Source organism: Hylobates moloch, unplaced genomic scaffold (assembly GCF_009828535.3).
Source record: "Hylobates moloch isolate HMO894 unplaced genomic scaffold, HMol_V3 SCAFFOLD_13, whole genome shotgun sequence".
Taxonomy (NCBI): domain Eukaryota; kingdom Metazoa; phylum Chordata; class Mammalia; order Primates; family Hylobatidae; genus Hylobates; species Hylobates moloch.
The window spans coordinates 26,582,794-26,601,496 of record NW_026652288.1 but is presented as its reverse complement, the minus strand read 5'-3'; the positions used below and the strand labels follow the sequence as shown (position 1 = coordinate 26,601,496).

The 18,703-nt window shown below is 44.6% G+C and overlaps 1 protein-coding gene across 2 annotated transcripts in view; it reads right to left on the bottom strand.

Moving 5' to 3' along the window:
• DPYSL5 (dihydropyrimidinase like 5) overlaps window positions 1-18,703 on the bottom strand; it is a 138,670-nt gene that overhangs the window by 37,563 nt on the left and 82,404 nt on the right. For both annotated transcript variants that reach the window (XM_058427024.1, XM_032172474.2), the window contains exon 2: window positions 15,180-15,444. In XM_058427024.1, the coding sequence (XP_058283007.1) occupies window positions 15,180-15,440 (261 nt within the window). In that variant the 5' untranslated portion in view covers window positions 15,441-15,444. The remainder of the gene's footprint in view (window positions 1-15,179; window positions 15,445-18,703) is intronic.

Genomic DNA, 18,703 nt, shown 5'->3' with positions numbered 1-18,703 from the left:
AAGCAGGAACTCAAATAGGTATTTGTACACCCATGTTCATAGCATTCACAGCAGCCAAAAGGTGGTAGCAACCTAGGTATCCATAGACAGATGAATGGAGAAGCAAAATGTGGTATCTACATACAATGGAGTATTATTCAGCCTTAAAAAGGTAGGGCATTCTGACACCTGCTGCAACATGAATGAGTCTTGAGGACCTTATGCTAAGTGAAACAATCCAGTCACAAAACAACAAATACAGTATGATTCCATTTATATGAGGGACCTGGAGTAGTCAAATTCAGAGACAAAAAATAAGATGGTGATTTCCAGGGACTAGGGGAGGGAGGAATGGGGATTCAGTGTTTAATGGGAACTTCTCATTCATTCACCCTCATCAATAGAGAGCCAGTGGGGAAGATGAAAACGTTTTGGAGGTGGGCAGTGGTGATGGTTGCACAACAATGCGAATGTGCTTCATGCCACAGAACCGTACACTTAAAAACAGTCAAAACGGTAAATTTTATGCTGCATGTAGTTTACACAATAAATACTTTTTAAAAATAACTCTGTAGGGTAGGGGTTACTCTTCTTGTTTTACAGATAAGAAAACCGGGGCCTGAGAAAATCACATAGCCAGACTCTAGAGCCCCCTGGTTTCCTTTACACAATGCTGGAGCAGCCCTGGCCTGACGGAGGGGCTCCCCAGCTCCAAGATTCCTCAAAGAATGGAGAAAAACCCAAGTGAAATCAGACCTAACTGCAGCTTAGAAACAGAGGGGTAGGTGTGGCTTGGGCTTGAATTACAGGGCGAAAACTGAGAATTGTGCCAACATTTAAAATGATGAAATGAGAAGCTCCAGGCTTCTCTCTAATCCAGAATGATTATCTTCACTGCCGAGCATCCAATTTAAATTCATTGTGTTTAATACAAAGCCACAGTACGGAGCCGGCTGGCTCTCGACATGCGGTTTCCATGGAGACTGGAGAGGCTCCTCAGAGGAGCTGTGTGGCATAGGGAATGTGGCTGCCAGCTTCCGGAGAGCCGCTCTGAAAGAGAGCCACGCTGAGAGGCCTTTTGTCACCCACATCCTTAGCAAAGCCCCTTCTAACCCCCAAAAGGGACGTTTACAGGCCAGCAGGCCATGATGATGTTTATTAAACATCCAGGCTACCCACGGATGCTAGAGAGCAATAAGACACATGTAACTCCGCTTTCTCCATCCCTCAGCTGCCTCAACGTGGCAAGACCCTCATTTTAGTCCCAAAGCTAAGGTGTGACAGTGCCATAAAAGGCTGCCCTGGAAATGTGGTTTCCAGGAACGGGGGCTGTGAGTCAATGGGCCACAGACAGGCCTGCCCTGCCCTTATTAGCTTGGCAAGTTATTTCACCTCTCTGGGACCCTGCTTTCTGCCTGCAAAGGAAGGATGACAAGATCTGCCTGAGGGGCCTTCAAAGATCAAAATAAGTGATGAATGGGTGTGGAAGTCTCTGATGGGTGGGCCTGAGGTCCAGGGCCTTCAAAGATCAAAATAAGTGATGAATGGGTGTGGAAGTGCTGATGGGTGGGCCTGAAGTCCCGGCCTGACAGCTCAGGTGCATCCCGATTGCAGAGGGGTTGGGGGATGGACGCCTAACCTCAGGTCCTGTGAGAACCATGTGCTGCCACGCACCAGCTTGGGGTCTGGGGTCCCAGATCCCCTCGGGGCTGCACACACCCCATTTTGAGCACTGTATTTTCCACCTGGTGGGAAAAATATACTCTTTGATGGCCACTAAGTCTAGGGCTTTGAGATTGGGAGCCAAAGGGTTCTCCTAAACGTAAGTCCTGGAGTGTGTTTTGCCTGCAGTGTGAGAATCAAGGCACTAAACCAGAAAAGAGAAGCTCCAGCCCAGGCCTGACGGTAACAAAGGATACTGTAAAGAATGGAAACCTGACTGAGGGAAAGGGGGTGGGGTGATGGCTCAGTGGTTAGATTCAGTCCAGGAAAGGTTTAATCCCAATCTAGTCCTCTCAGGAGCCCCCAGCCTACCCCTCTTCTCCACCAACTCTAAATCTAAGGCAAGAGGAAGCACGAGCTCTTTCCCTTGATGTCATTGTAATTTACTTTAAATTTGACATGGACGATATGAAGACAATATATTTACATCAATATTTATAATCATTCATAGATTTTTCCCTCCAAATAAGAAAATTTTAAAGAAAATTCCTAACCTTTAGCCAACAGAAAGGGACCATGTTAAGGATTGAGAATGTTTATCAAGTGCTTGGTTAATGCGTTCGTTTCTCTGTTTTTGATTTGCAGTCTGAACTAAACTATTTGCTTCCAAGGACATAAAATAGGCATACAACTTTGAAAAAGAACAGAGTTGGAAGACCTACACTGCCTGCTTTCAAGACTTACTGTACAGTTACAATAATTAAGAGACTGTGGTATTGGTGTAAAAGTAGACAAACAGATCAAAAGAAGAGTCCAAAAATAGGCTGGCACATGTATGGTCAATTGATTTTTGACAAGAGATAATCTTTTCAACAAATGGCTCTGAACAATTGGAGAGCCATTTGCAAAAAAAAAAAAAAAAAAAAAAAAAAAACCAAAACTGAACGTAGATGCTTACCACATACCATGTATAAAAATTAACTTAAAATAGGTCATAGACTGAATTGTAAAAGATAAAATTACAAACTTCTAAAAGAAAACATAGGAGAAAATCTTAGAGACCTTGGATTCTGAAAACATTTCTTGATTATAGCACAAAAAGCATGAAGTAGGAATAAAAAAATTGATAAATTGGACTTCAAAATTAAAAACTACTGCTCTTCAAAAAACACTTCAAAAAATGAAAAAGTAAGTAACAGACTGGGAGAAAAATTTGCAAAACGTATATCTAATAAACGGCTTGTAATTAGACTATATAAACAACTTTTGGGCTGGGTGTGGTGGCTCACGCCTGTAATCCCAGCACTTTGGGAGGCCAGGGTGGGCAGATCAACTGAGGTCAATAGTTCAAGACCAGCCTGGCCAACATGGTGAAACCCCATCTCTACTAAAAAAAAAAGAAGAAGAAGAAGAAAGAAAAAAAGAAAACAACTCTTATATTCAGATTTTTAAAAGCCAACAACTTATTAAAATATGGGTAAAAGGTGTGAGCAGATACTTCGCTGAAAACATATAGAAGGCATATAGGCACATGTAAAGACATTCAACACTAGTCACTAAGGAAATGCACATTGTAACCACACTGAGATACCACTACACACCTATTAGAATGGCTAAGATTAAAAAGACTGACCACAACAAGTGGTGGGAATGATATGGAGTGACTACTGATGGGGAAAAAAAAAATTGTTACAACCACTTTGGAAACCAGGTGGCAATTTCTTGAAAAGCTAAATGTAGCCCTACCATACAACAGACAAATTCCACTTCTGGGTAATTACCCAAGAGAAATAAAAGCCTATGTCCACACAAATATGTGCATATGAATGTTCACAGTAGCTTTAACAGCCAAAACTTAATACTACTGAGTGAAAGAAACCAGACAAAAAAAGGAATGCATATCGCATTATTCCATTTATATAGAAATGGTAGAAAATGCAAACTAATCTATAGTGACATAAAACAGTGGTAACTTGGGGTGAGAGTCGGGGGAAAATTACAGGAACACAAAGAAACTTTCAGGAATGATGGATATGTTTATTATATGGTGATGGCTTCATGATGTATGTATACGTCAAAATGTATCAAACTGTATATTTTTTATTTTTTATTTTTTTTAAGATGGAGTCTCGCTCTGTCACCCAGGCTGGAGTGCAGTGGCGCAATCTCGGCTCACTGCAAGCTCCGCCTCCCGGGTTCACGCCATTCTCCTGCCTCAGCCTCTCCGAGTAGCTGGGACTACAGGCGCCCGCCACCATGCCCGGCTAATTTTTTGTATTTTTAGTAGAGACGGGGTTTCACCGTGGTCTCGATCTCCTGACCTCGTGATCCGCCCACCTCGGCTTCCCAAAGTGCTGGGATTACAAGCGTGAGCCACCGCGCCCGGCCAAACTGTATACTTTAAAATGTGCAGCTTATCAAACATTAATTATACCTTTTTTTTTTTAAAGGTGGCTTCCCAGGTTACCTAATCATGTTCTCCTCTTTCTATACATATTCTTCCCAACAGTAGAGTTCACTAACATTTACCAATTTCTTTTTTTTTTTTTTTTGAGACGGATTTCTTTGTCACCCAGGCTGGATAATGGTCAATCGGTCACTTCACGCCATTCTCCTGCCTCAGCCTCTCCGAGTAGCTGGGACTACAGGCGCCCGCCACCACGCCCGGCTAATTTTTTTGTATTTTTAGTAGAGACGGGGTTTCACTGTGGTCTCGATCTCCTGACCTCGTGATCCGCCCGCCTCGGCCTCCCAAAGTGCTGGGATTACAAGCGTGAGCCACCGCGCCCGGCCACCAATTTCTTTTTCTGTTTTTAGACAGGGTCTTGTTCTGTCACTGGAGTGCAGTGGCATGATCATAGCTCACTGCAGCCTCAAACTCCTGAGCTCAAGTGAGCTCAAACTCCTCCTGCCTCAGCTCCCTAGTAGCTAGGACTATAGGTACACACCATCATGCTTGGCTAATTTTTGTATTTTTTGTAGAGATGGGGTTTCACTATGTTGCCCAGGCTGGTCTTCAACTCCTGGCCTCAAGCGATCCTCTTGCCTTGGCCTCCCAAAGCTTTGGGATTACAGGCGTGAGCCACTGAGCCACTGAGCCCCGCCTTGTTTAATTTTATTTTAAAATATTAATTGAGAATACTGTGGATCGTTTAAGTCTAAACAGGAAAATTATTTATTAATTAGGGGCAGTGTTTATTAATCTCTAATGGTACTTCCAGCTCTAAAATTGTGTGTGTGAGAGCGAGTGTGAGTGTGAGATGGTGTGTGTGATGTGTGTGCAGTATGAGTGAGAAACAATGGTCAGTGAGAACGTTCTTACAGTAGTCGGCCCACAGTTTTATATTCATTTACTTACTAATTAAAGATCCTTATAGGGCTTCAGTTTTAGTCAACAAGGAACAAAAAAGCATCAGAAAGAGAGAAAAATGTGGCTGGCTGCAGTAATAACCCAAAGGAACAATGAGGCTGAAACTATATAGGGGAGAGGATCCAGCACCTACGCAAATTTCTACCTGTAAATGAACCGAGATATGTCCCGTATTTTCAACACAAATATGGCAACTTCAAAGGTAACCTCTGTGAGGTTTGGGAGAACAGATATTTCCAATTGAGAAAAGGCCATATTCAAATATTTCTTGAAATATTAAAAAAGATACAAGCTTAATTTAAGAAAAGAAAAAGAGGAAGAAGGGAGAAAAATGGCATTCATGTGCAATATGTATCATTGAAGTGCACATACAGTATATATTTTTCTTCTTCCTTTTTTCCTTTTATAAATTCCAGTGGATGACAGCATAAAGCAAAGCTTCTTGTACTAAGCATGAAAGACTGCCAGGACACTTGGCCTCAATCAGAGGGTGTATTTATTTTATTCTGAATCAAAGGTTTTAAAAACGCAATAATCTGCATTGATAAATTCTTTGCAAACACTATTCTAGAAGTTGAGGTGCTGCTTGGTCACCATAGGAGGTTTTTTTTCCAATACTAGAGATACAAATTTATAAGAAACGATAGATCTCCTCATTCACATCAGTTCTAAGAAGGATCAACCTGGCCTACATTTTGGCCTACCAATTAATGTACACATAGAATGAAAGTTGCCAGCAAGGTTTTGTTAAGCAAGTAGCTGGTTTGAAGCAGGACACCTTTAAATAGCTCCTGATGCCTGCAGAGTTTATTACTGGCTATTTCTGCCTTTAAGAGAAAGAGAGCAGACAGAAAATCATCTAGAATTTATCACTATTACTATCAGACTCTGTTCGAAATCTGAAACACACACAGAAATTCTAACGGTAGGAATGAAATCCAGTTCTTTTAGTTCCTATTTGATGCTCAACTGTTTTATATGTATGCTTGTACAAATGGATTTTTAAGGGATCTGACTTTGATCAACATGACCTATTTATTTATTTAACAAACACTCATATAATGCTTAATAAGCACCAAGTATTCTTTTAAGTTCATTACAAATAATAACTCAATTAGCACTTATAAAGACATACGACAACGGAGGAACAGAGAGATTAACTTGCCCACACGACATAGCAAGTGAATGTGGAGCTGAAATCCGAACTCCAGCATTCATAGCCCCAGTCTGTGCTGATAACTCCCACTCCATGCTGACATCCATTTCTTGGATGTCGACTACACTCTTAGGGCTATGTGGGCTCTGTGGTGAGTCACAAGTTAAATCGTGGTCTCTGCTCCTCAAAGGGTCTTCAATCTTGTTGAGAAACAAACTTAACATGGGAAACAATTTGAAAGCCCTAGGATGACAAGTTATTTCAGCTGGCGAGAAGAAAGTGACATCCTGGAGCTGGGTTAGTTGGAGGAGGAGTGCGACTAGAGGCTGTTCGCCTTGAAGGAGGGGCTCTATGCAGGGGCGGAGAGAGATGGCAACAGGCAGCATGGGATGTCCATGGAGGGCATCTTCCTGATGGATGGGTGCGTGTGGGGAGCAGCTGGCCATGAGGGGTCAATGGGAGGGCAAGGTCAGATCGGGGGTTGCCCAGGGGGAAGACCCATACATCCAAACTTGATGTCTTAGACAACAGGGAGTCATTGCAGGGACACGGCATCAGGCATAGAGAAAGCTGTGAGGTGAAGGGGGGCCAAGGTGATTTTTGATTTTAAAAATATAAATGTGAGCTGGGCACAGTAGCTCACACCTGTAATCCCAGCACTTTGGGAGGCTGAGGCTTGTGGATCACCCAAGGTCAGGAGTTTGAGACAAGCCTGACCAACATGGAGAAACCCCATCTCTACTAAAAATACAAAATTAGCTGGGCATGGTGGTGGGCGCCTGTATTCCCAGTTACTTAGAAGGCTGAGACAGGGGAATTGCTTGAATCCAGGAGGCAGAGGTTGTAGCGAGCCAAGATCACACCATTGCACTCCAGCCTGGGTGACAGAGCAAGACTCCATCGCAAAAAAATAAAATAAATAAATAAATAAATAAATAAATAAATAAATAAATAAAAATGTAAATGTGGAGTCTTAAAAAGGTTTAAGTAGGCCGAGCATAATGGCTGACGCCTGTAATCCTAACATTTTGGGAGGCCGAGGCAGAAGGATCGCTTGAAGCCAAGAATTCAAGACCAGCCTGGGCAACATAGCAAGATCCGGTCTCTACAAAAAATAAAAATAAAAAACTTAGCTGGGCACGGTGGCATGTGCCTGCAGTCCCAGCTACTCAGGAGGCTGAGGTGGGAGGATGGCTTGAGCCCAGATGGTTGATGCTGCAGTGAGCTATGATCATGCCACTATACTCCAGCCTGGGTGACAGGGCCAGACTCTATCTCTAAAATAAATAAATAAATTATGATTTAAGTAGTTTAAGCAAAATAGGTTGAGTGGAGATGTACTAGGGCAAAATGTCTATAGGATAGCCATGTTTTTGCACGTGACTCCGTAGGGTAGGCAGAATTCTAAGATGACTCCTAGTGACCCACACCCCTGCATAACTGCATCTCACTGAGCATGGGAGGGATCTTGTGAATAAGATGGGAAAACATACCCATGATTAGGTTATATTCCATGGCAGCAGATTATCCTCAGTGGGTCTGGGCTAATCAGGTGAGCTCATAAAGGTATGGGTTGGCTGGGCACGGTGGCTCACGCCTGTAATCCCAGCCCTTTGGGAGGCCAAGGCAGGCGGATCACAAGGTCAAGAGATAGAGACCATCCTGGCCAACATGGTGAAACCTCATCTCTACTAAAAATACAAAAATTAGCTGGGCGTGGTGGCAGGCACCTGTAGTCCCAGCTACTCAGGAGGCTGAGACGGGAGAATCGCTTGAACCCGGGAAGTGGAGGTTGCAGTGAGCCGACGTCGCGCCACTGCAGCCCAGCCTGGTGACGGAGCAAGACTCTGTCTCAAAAAAAAAAAAAAAAGACATGGGTTTTTTCTTGGTGAAAGAGATTCTAGTCAGAGATTTGAAACAGGAGAGAGACTTGAGGTGAGTCTGTTGCTGGCTTTGAAGATGGAAGGGGCAGGTGGCAAAGGGTGCTGGCAGCCTCCAGGCACTGAGATCCGCCCCAGGCTGACAGCCAACAAGGAAACAGGGACCTCAGTCCTTGAACTCCAAGAAAGGGAATTCTGCCACAACTACACGAGCTTGGCAGAGAACCCTGGACTCCAGATGAGAATGCAGTCCACTGACACCTGGATGGCGGCTTGTGAGGCTCTGAGCTGAAGACCTAGTCATGCCATGCCCAGATTTCTACCTACAGAACTGTGAGTTAATAAATGGGTGTTTTAAATTGCTGAATTTGAGGCAATTAGTTACACAGCAGAAAACTAATATACCCTCTACAAGCAGACTAAGTACTGATGGAGGGGGTAGAGGGATGTCCTCCAGGTGGCGGGGGAGGGGAAGTCATTTCATGAAGCCTTCACAGGGCTCTTTACAGCCTACGGGTGAGTCACAGAAGAAAGTGGAGAGAGGAGCCCAGCTATGCTAATCCCAGCCCCCACAGCTAGGCCGGAGGGGTGGTGGGGGCAGCAGGAAGAATGAGCATGGAAAACGAGCTGGGAGGTGAGGGCCGATTCCCAGAGAAGGCCTGCCAGGGTGCCTGCTGGCCAAGCCCAGGGACACAGGTAGCATGGGCACTCGGTGCACAGTGGAGCAACTTCATCGTGAAGCCAAAGTGGGTGGATCTTTTCTCAAGCAACTGGAAGAAAAAAGCCTGGGGTGAAAGCAGGTAGTCCCAGCCTGGGGGGTAGCATTTATTTTATGTGTATTCTGTGACAGGGACTGTGTGAAGCATTTGTCATGCATCATCTCATCTAACCCTTACAAACACCATTTATACATAGTAAAAACTGTTCAGCTCTAAGGTGCTGACATCAGTTATTCCTGCAGGGAGGAGCGGCATTTCATAAAGCTACTGTCTTGGGCAGGCAGAGACCTTGCTTAGCTGCCTGCCTGATGCGAATCCATTCTGAGACACCCTCATCTGGTCCAGCAAAATTTGGGGCCACAGAATAGCAAGATAAATATTTGCATACAGCCAACCAAGAGACCACAGGCTGAAAGGGGTGATTTTTCAGTCCTGAGGTCTCATGAGGCCCCGAACAGGGTGGTGAAAGGCTGAGAAACCTGCCTTCTGGTCCAACTGGCCCTGGGATGTGGGCTCAAGTGATTTTCCCCGCTTGGCCTCCCAAAGTGCTGGGATTAGTGGCATGAGCCACAGCACGTGGCAGGTTCATCCATCCTCTCTGGGTCTCCTATCAATGGGTGGGTGGGACCAGATGATTTCTAAGGTGCCATCCAACTTCTTGCAGGGATGGAGAGATACGAAAACTTGAGAATATCAATTAATAAGCAAGACCATGTGAGTCTGGATCCCCATGAGCAGGAAGTGTCATTGCAGAGCTTAAAGACAGGAAAGAAATTTTGGCCAGAATTTAACAGAAACAGAATACTGGAGTTGAAGAAAAAGAAGAAAGGAAGTGAGCCACATTTATAGGCTTCATTCCACGAGAGAGCATTTTGAAGACAAAAGTAGCAAAAGCAACCTGCCAAGCGGACAAAAGGATCCTTGGTAAGGAAGTCGGCAGGGCTGGGCACCAGAAAGAATTTATTGATGTCCTAGCGGTGCATACCTCAGGCCCTACCAGATGGGGCCCAGTCCTCTGCAGTGGGAGGGCAGGGAGGGGCAGGATCCTCCATGGGGGTGAGGGGTGGCAGGCCACCCTAGCCTGCGCGACTGGCTGTCCCCTAGGCCGATCCCATGCTGCACAAGCACTCTTGATTAGGATTTGGCTTCCCCCACAGGTTGACTGTAAGATATCCCAATGCTAATTTTGAGTTGGTGGGAAGCTGTCTCTGGGACCAGATAGCCTCTGAAACAGAAAGGGGGAGTCTCTGGACCCTCACGGAAGAGGGCCAGCCCCAAGTGGACTGACTTCTGTTTGATGGCATCTCTGCCACTGCCAACTTCTCTCTCACTGATGATTGCCATAGGTACAGACAGTAGGGCAGGACACCGGGTTAGGGAACTTAACAAGCACAGAAGCTCTGGGCCCCAGGCTGGGGTTTGGGAGCCCGACTAGGGGTGTTGTAATGTGAATAGAAAGAGAGAAGAAAATAAGAAAGACCAGCAAGGTCAAAACAAGACAGGCCCAAGCTTCCCCAAGGCAGACCGAGGGGATTCGGATGTCAGCCCTGGCTCACCAGGTGAGGGTCGGACGGGCAACAGGAGTACAGCCTGTGCCACTCAAACCCCTCAAAGTTCCTCAGAATCACCAGGGATGACGGGGAGGACGCAAACCTAGAGTGAACTGGGCTGGGCTGGGGACTGGACACTGGATCTTTCAAAAATGCCCCAAGTGGTTCTGTTCCAGGAAAGGGGTCCCTATCGAGATCCCAAGAGAGGGTTTTTGGATTTCATGCAAGAAAGAATTCAGGGCCAGTTTACAGTGCAAAGCAAAAGCAAGTTTATGAAGAAAGTAGAGGAATATTTGGAAGGCCAAAGCGGGTGGATCATGAGGTCAGGAGTTTGAGACCAGTCTGGTCAACAGAGTGAAACACCGTCTCTACTAAAAATACAAAAAATTAGCCAGGTGTGGTGGTGTGCACCTGTAATCTCAGCTACTCAGGAGGCTGAGGCATGAGAATCGTGTGAACCCAGGAGACAGAGGTTGCAGTGAGCCGAGATCTCACCATTGCACTCCAGCCTGGGTGACAGTGTGAGACTTCATCTTAAAAAAAGAAAGAAAGAAAGAAAGAAAGTAGAGGAATAAAAGAATGGCTACTGCATAGACAGAGCAGCTCCAGGGCTGCTGGTTGCCCATTTTTACAGTCATTTCTTGATGATATGCTAAACAAGGGGTGGATTATTCGTGCCTCCCTTTTTTAGACCATCTAGGGTAACTTCCTGATGTTGCCAGGGCATTTGTTAACTGTCATGGCACTGGTGGGAGTGCACCAGTGAGGACGACAAGGGGTCACTTCTTGTGGCCCTCTTGGTTTTGGTGGGACCTGGCCAGCTTCTTTACTGCAAGCTATTTTATCAGCCAGGTCTTTATGACCTGTATCTTGTGCTGACCTCCTGTCTCATCTTGTGACTTAGAATGCCTTAACCATCTAGGAATGCAGCCGAATAGGTCTTAGCCTCATTTTACCCAGCCCCTATTTAAGATGGAGCTGCTCTGGTTCACATGTCTCTGACAGTTCTGATGTAATTTGCTTCCAAAGGGTGAAAATCACTGGCCTACACAGCGGTTCTTAAAATATGTTTGTAGGGATAGGGAGGCAGAAAAGGCACATAGGAAGCTTGTTCAGTTGCACGTGTCTGTCCTCTCTATCAATATCTTAGTGAGGGGCTGGTACCTATATTTATTTTTATTTTGCCACATACCTGGTTTGCTTATGAATGCTTGTAGTTTTAAAAACCTGATTCTGATATTTTCACCTGGCCCTGGAGAGTCATTGGTGGGTGGAGCTCAAGAGCCTGTAAGAACATTCTTTACTCTGTAATACTAGATACGTGTGAAAGAGACTAAGTGCAACATCTACTTAAGCAGAATAATAATAATACGAGACCCTGCAACCAGACTAAAATTCTGGCCCTTCTGAACACAGTTGGTGTCACTGGCTGTCCCTCCTCACTCCCTCTCCCCCTGCCACCCCATGGAGATAACCTCCTTTTTGGAATGAGGTCTGTATTCTTAGCCAGCAGGTGGTCCTGGCACCATCTGGAAACTCCAGTTCTGGCCCTGGGGAGGGCGGGGCCTGCAGGTGGTGGGGTGTTGTGGGGGTGTTGCCTGGGGCAGGGAGGAGGGTCAAGTGACCAGGCTGTGAGCAGGGGAGCCAGGCAGAGCCTGCCACAGCCTCTTTCAGAGGCTGGGGCCAGCGAGGCGTGGGCTAAAGAAGTACTGGAGAGAAATCCCTGGAGACCCAGTACAATGGAGGCCCAGATGTTCTCGGAAAGGCCAGGCTTTCAACTGTTTTGTTTTCCTAGTCTGGCTGCTGCTGCTGCCAAATCAACAAGCAGACGCTAGCTGGGGTGGGGCGGGGCAGGGGTGGGGTGTTGTGTGCAGGGTTCAGGCCCCGAGATCTGTCTGACAAGAACAAAAAGATGCAACTTGATCTCTCCTTCTTTCTTGGCTAATCGTTCGGGTGAGATTTTCCTTGGGATTACTGTTCTATTATAAACCCAGATGCTTAAAGTGAATCAACCTTTCTTAGAGCATGCTAAGTAGGTCAGCGGCGGTCCATCAGGGTGCACAGCCTCTGCAAGGGTACTGCAGGCGGTGTGAATAATTAAATCCACCCGTCCCCATCAGCGTTTCAGTAGGAGAGCATTTTTTCTCCCCGGGAGATTTTCAGAAACTGGGAAGCCACACCATTTGGCTGCAGGAGCCACAACGTAAAGGGGAAATCTTGGTGTGGAGTGGAGGGGTCAAGGGTAGGAATTTCAGGACTCTGGGCAGGATCTACTAATGGAGTCCAGGTAGGACGAGGCCACCACGACAGAGGCTTAATGTGAGGGCTGGGGCACAAGGACAATTACAATCTTGCTTCGGGCTGGATATAACAAAGTGTCAGTTTAAGTGATACCAGCTGCCAGGGTGGCTTAGGGTCTGTGGTCTCTTAAATTCCCTACAACTAGGGCCTGACACGGACTGGGGCTCCTGAGGCAGCCTGAACCTGCAGAAATGGGAGATCTGGGGCCTTTCATCACACAGAGGCCTTTAGATGTTTTTTGGAGGCAGCTGCTTGTGTGGATGAGAAGCAGAAAAGATCGAGTTACCCACCACCTTGCATAAAGACACGTGTGCAGAGCTCTTCATCAGCTGTAAAGAGCTGATGGCTCTCAGGGGAAAACCAGTCATTCTTGGCTAATGAGGCCCTAGCAGATGACAATGTGGAAAATGAGACAAAGGAGGCCAGTCTGCCCACCATGAGCCTGGTAGACAGCATAGTGACAGTGTGGCATCTGACCCTGGCCTAAAGACTCCTCAAAACAGGGACAGTAACTAGGAAGGTGCATTTTTTAGTGCAAGGCCTGAGCATACTACAGAATGGACCCCAGCATGGACTGGTGATGTCAATGTTAAATACTGTGGCCTCTCTTACACTACTGCTGGGAGTATAAATTGTTACAACCAGTCTGGAAAACCATTTGGCATTACCTATTACAGCTGAACGTAAGTGTACCCTATGGGTCCTGCAATTCCATTCCTAGGAGTATGTGCCCAACAAAATGTGTACAGACATGTTTGCTGAAGATATGTGCAAGAACATGTTCATAGTGACAATGTTTGTAATAGCCTCAAACAAGCAATGAACTAAATGGCCACTGACAGAGAGATAATTGCTATGTGGTATATTGCACAGTGGAATAGTATTAAGCAATGAAAGTGAATGAATTTATGAATTTTGGAGCAAAAGGAGCCAATACGAAGGTACATACTGCTTCATTTCATCTACATAGACAAAACCAAGCTGTGATAAATATACCAAAACCACTGACTTACACACTTTAAATATGTGAATTGTATGATATGTAAATTATATCTCGATTAAGCTGTTATTTAAAAAAGCCTATTAGAAGTTAGGATAGTGATTATCCCTGGTGGGAACCTGTGACTGGAGGAGCTTCTGGGTGCCGGTAAAGTTTTGTGTCTTGACTTGGGAGCTGGTTAGAAGTGTATTCAATGGTGGCAATTCTGTGTACTTACGATTTCTGCACTTCTCTGTATATATGCTATACTTCAGTGAAAATGACAATAACCACAGGCCTGGCCTGGCTCAGTGCATGAGGATGGTGAGCTGGATATGCTCACTCACTTCAGAAAGGTCCCGACTGTCACCAGGCACCCCGCAAGAGGATCCTGAATTTATGAGGATGGGGCTCCCCATTTCATAATCAAAACATCACTTGCAGGGCCCGGGGGAATTCTCAGAGGAGAAAGCAAGGAGAGTCGGCCTACCACCTCTCTTCCCTGGACTTGGCTAGAGTGAGCAGGTGTAGCCCTGATGCCAGAGGGTTAAGCCAGGGAGCATCCTTGCCTTGGCACAGTCAGGCAATGGCTACTGTGACTCCTCATAGCCCAGCCTTCCAAGGGTCTGGTCTGCAGCCCCTGGATTGGGAAGGGGGCCTGTCCTCAAGGAGACCTTAAGGGCCATCTGCTTGGGGTGGGGCTGGTCCATCAAGCTGTGTCCCCAGGCCAAGCCTCTGCCTGCACACTTACAGGACAGCTACTCTAGTTTGAGGTCAGTCCAGGCTCTGGGAAAGCAGAGGAAAATGGCCAGGCCTTGCCATCAAGGAGCCCATAGTCTGATGTCCAGGGAGAGGCCAGCATGAGATAGAAAATCACAAGGAAGAGGGATGACAGTAATGACAGAGGTGTCTGGAGCACAGGGGAAGGGTAAAAAAGCCCATTCGTGGCTCTTTTTGCAGAATGTAGTTTCCTCCTAATTTTTCTTCTGAATTTTGGTACTTGGCATTCAGGAACTTACAGTAGCTCAGGTCCAGCTCAGTAACTGTTAAATATTGTCCAAGGTAACTCACTCTGAAAAGAGAACCCACCACCAGCAATTTTCCAGTTGTTTTTAAAAATAACAAGCAAGCTTGGAGAGGTAATAGAAGCTGTCTCATCATCTAGAAGAAGCAAATTTGTCTTTCAGTCTTTGGGAATTTAATTCAGTTTATCATACATAAAGAAGCCCATCAGACCAACCCACTCCCCGACGTAATAACAAACACCAGCTTATTCTCTTCTTCCTCTAGATTTGTATTACATGACATAAAAATATAAAAATAAAATCGGTTCTCAGCCTGGGTACTTGGGTAAATGATATGATTAGCAAAACCGACCTAAATGCCTCCTTTTCTGTAATCATGGAAATCTGTGATGTTAAGCCGCAAATCCCTATTATAGTGCCATAGTGGCCCTGACACACCCTTCTCCTGCCAGCAATACACTGGGAGCACCTGGCTCACATGAATCTAGTATGGAGCAGCCCCAGAAGCAGAATAAAAAAGCCAAAGAGGAAGCCACCTTTGGCAAACAGGAGCATTACCTTGGTCCCATGGTAGAAGTCGTCCACGCACGTGGCATTCATGAAGGTCTGGTGGAAGTGGGTGCTGGTGTCGATGCCACCAGGGATCACCAGTTTCCCTGTGGCATCAATCACCTTGGCCCCGCCAGGGATCATGAGCTCGCGGCCCACCTGCTGGATGATGCCATTCTCGATGTAGACGTCAGCCTCGTGGGTGCAGTCATCGTTCACCACCTTGCCTCCCTTGATGAGGATCCTCACACTGGCTGAGTTGGCAAGCATGTTCCTACAAGAAGGTGAGCATGGTCAAGGTCAAAGTCCCTTCACTGTTTCCAGTTTCCCATCCCTCCTATCAGAGCCCAAATTCCATGGTCAGGGTAAGTGAGCAGAGAAGAGGAGGAAGTTTCCCCTACAGCCAGCGGGAGTCACAAGCCTCCCACTGGCTTCCCAGAGGGACTTATTAGGATCAGGACATGGTGGCAGTAAGGGAGAAGCTGGGGCCTACAGAAACATCATGTTTTACTTTCCCAAAATGCTATGTGAGTTTCAAAGCATTTTCACATCTACTATCTCATTTTCTATCTCTCATATCTCATTTTTCATATCTCTACTATCCCCAAAACAACCCAAGGCATTTTACAGATGAGAAAGCTGAAATTGCTAAGGAATTTATGGTTATCAAGTAGCCAAGTCGAACCCACATGTCTTATACAACAAATGTCTCCCTTACACTGCACGGTATCCTGAAAACACCAGAGCCTCCGGGGGTGTGTCTCAGAGCTGAACTCTCCAAATCTCACAGCTGTTTAATTCATGACATTCCTCAGATGGATTCTGCTTCCTTCATGCTCCTATTTTGGCTTCAAGAAGTCCACAGCCAACACTTAGCTCCACAGCTGGTTGCATATTAAGCTCACCTGAGTAGCTTTGGACAACTATGTATGCCCAAGCCCCACCCCCAGAGATTCAGATTTATTTGGGCCAGATTGGGTCCCCGGCATCAACAGTTTTCAAAAGCTGGAGAACTTTTTCAAACATTTAAAGAAGAATTAATACTGATCTCATCCAGAAAACAGAAGAGAAGGAAACCCTTCCCAATTCATTTTATGAAGCCGGTATTAGCCTTATACCAAAAACCAGACAAAGACACTACAAAAAGAAAACTACAGAGCAATATCTCTCGTGAACATAGATATAAAAAATTCTTGACAAAATATTTGCAAACAGAATTCAGCAACATTTAAAAAGAATTAGACACCACACAAATGGGGTTTATTCAAAAAATGTGAGGCTGGTTCAATATTTGAAAAACAATCAACGTAATCCACCATCTTAATAAACTAAGGAAGAAAAATCATAAAATCGTATCAACTGATGCAGAAAAGCATTTGACAAAATTCAACACCCATTCATGATAAAAACTCTCAGAAAAGTCGGGAGGGTAGCTTCCTCAACTTGATAAAGAACACCTACAAAAAAATCCACAGCTAACATCAGATTTAATGGTGAAAGGCTAAATACTTTCCTCTACAATTCAGAGGCAAGGATGTCTACTTTTGCCACTGCTAGGCAACATAGGTTATTCTAGCCAGCACTATAAGGAAAGAAAATGAAATAAACGGCATATAGATTGAAAAGGAAAAAACAAAACTGTCCCAAGTTGCAGATGACATGATGATCCACATAAAAAATTCCAAGAAATCTACCAAAAAAAAAAAATCTTCTAGAACAAATAAGCAAGACCACAAGTTACAAGATCAATATACAAAAGGCTACTTTTTTCTGTACACTAGCAATGAACACATGGACACTCAGAAAAAGTGAAATAGGCATAAATCCAAGAAAACATGTATAGGCACAGACAACAAAAGCAAAGATAGACAAATGGGATTGCATCAAACTAAAAAGTTTCTACACAGCAAAGGAAACAATCAACAGAGTGAAGAGAAAACCTACGGAATGGGAGAAAATATTTGCAAACTATACACATCTGACAAGAGGTTAATATCCAAAATAAATAAGGAATTGAAAGAGCCCAACAGCAAGAAAACAACTCAATTTAAAAATGGGCAAATAACCTGAATAGACATTTCTCAGAAGACATACAAATGGCCAACAGATTGATAAAAAAGTGCTCAACATCACTAATCATCAGAAAAGTACAAGTTAAAACCACAGTGAGATTATCACCACATACCTGTTAGAATGACTATTATCAAAAAGATGAAAGATAACAAGTGTTGGCAAGGATGTGGAGAAAAGGGAACTCTTGTACACTGTTGGTGGGAATGTAAATTAGTACAGCCATTATGGAAAACAGTATAGAGAATCCTTAAAAACTTAAAAATAGAACTACCATATGGTCCAGCAATCCCACTACTGGGTATATATCCAAGGGAAATGAAATCAGTATGTCGAAGGGATATCTGCATTTCCTTGTTTGCTGCAGCATTATTCACAATAGCCACTATATGGAATCAACCTAAGTGCCCATCAATGGGTGAATGGATGAAAAAGATGCATATACACACAATAGAATACTGCTCAGCCATAAAAAAAGGGGAGGTCCTGCCATGTGTAACAACTTGGATAAATCTGGAGAACATTAGGTTAAGTAAAATAAGCCAAGCACAGAAAGACAGATACCAAATGCTGTCACTTCTATGTGGAACCTAAAAAAGTTGATTCATAGAAATAGAGAACAGAGGCTGGGTGCAGTGGCTCATGCCTGTAATCCCAGCACTTTGGGAGGCCGAGGTGGGTGAGTCATGAGGTCAGGAGTTCAAGACCAGCCTGGCCAAGATAGTGAAACCCCGTCTCTACTAAAAATACAAAAACCAGCCGGGCGTGATGGTGGGTGCTTGTAATCCTAGCTACTCAGGAGGCTGAGGTAGAGAATTGCTTGAACCAGGGAGGCGGAGGTTGCAGTAAGCCGAGATCATGCCACGGCCCTTCAGCCTGGGCGACAGAGAGAGACTCCGTCTCAAAAAAAAAAAAAAAAAAAAAAAAGAAAAGAAAAGAAATAGAGAACAGAATGGTGGTTACCAGCAGCTGGAGTAGTTGGGGTAAAGGGGAGTTGGGGAAATGTTGGTGAAAGTATACAAAATTTCAGTTAAATAAGTTTAAGAGATCTATTGTACAACATGGTGACTACAGTTAATAATAACATTGTATTCTTGAAAAATGCTTTGAGTGTGGCTATCAAGTGTTCTAACCTCTCATTATATGAGGTAATTCATCTGTTAATTAACTGGATTTAATCATTTCACAATGCGTATGTGCTTCAAAACATCATGTTGCACACAACAAATACCTACAATTTTATCTGTCAATATAAAAAAAGAAAAAACACACATAGGACTTGTATGCTGAAAACTACAGAATGCCAATGAAAGAAATCAAAGACAATCTAAGTAAGTGGAGAGACATACCATGTTCATGGATTGGAAGACTCAACATAGTGTCAATTCTCCCCAAATTGACATACATGTTTAATGCAATTCCTATTAAAATCCCAGCACAAATCTTTTGTATGTTATTGTCAA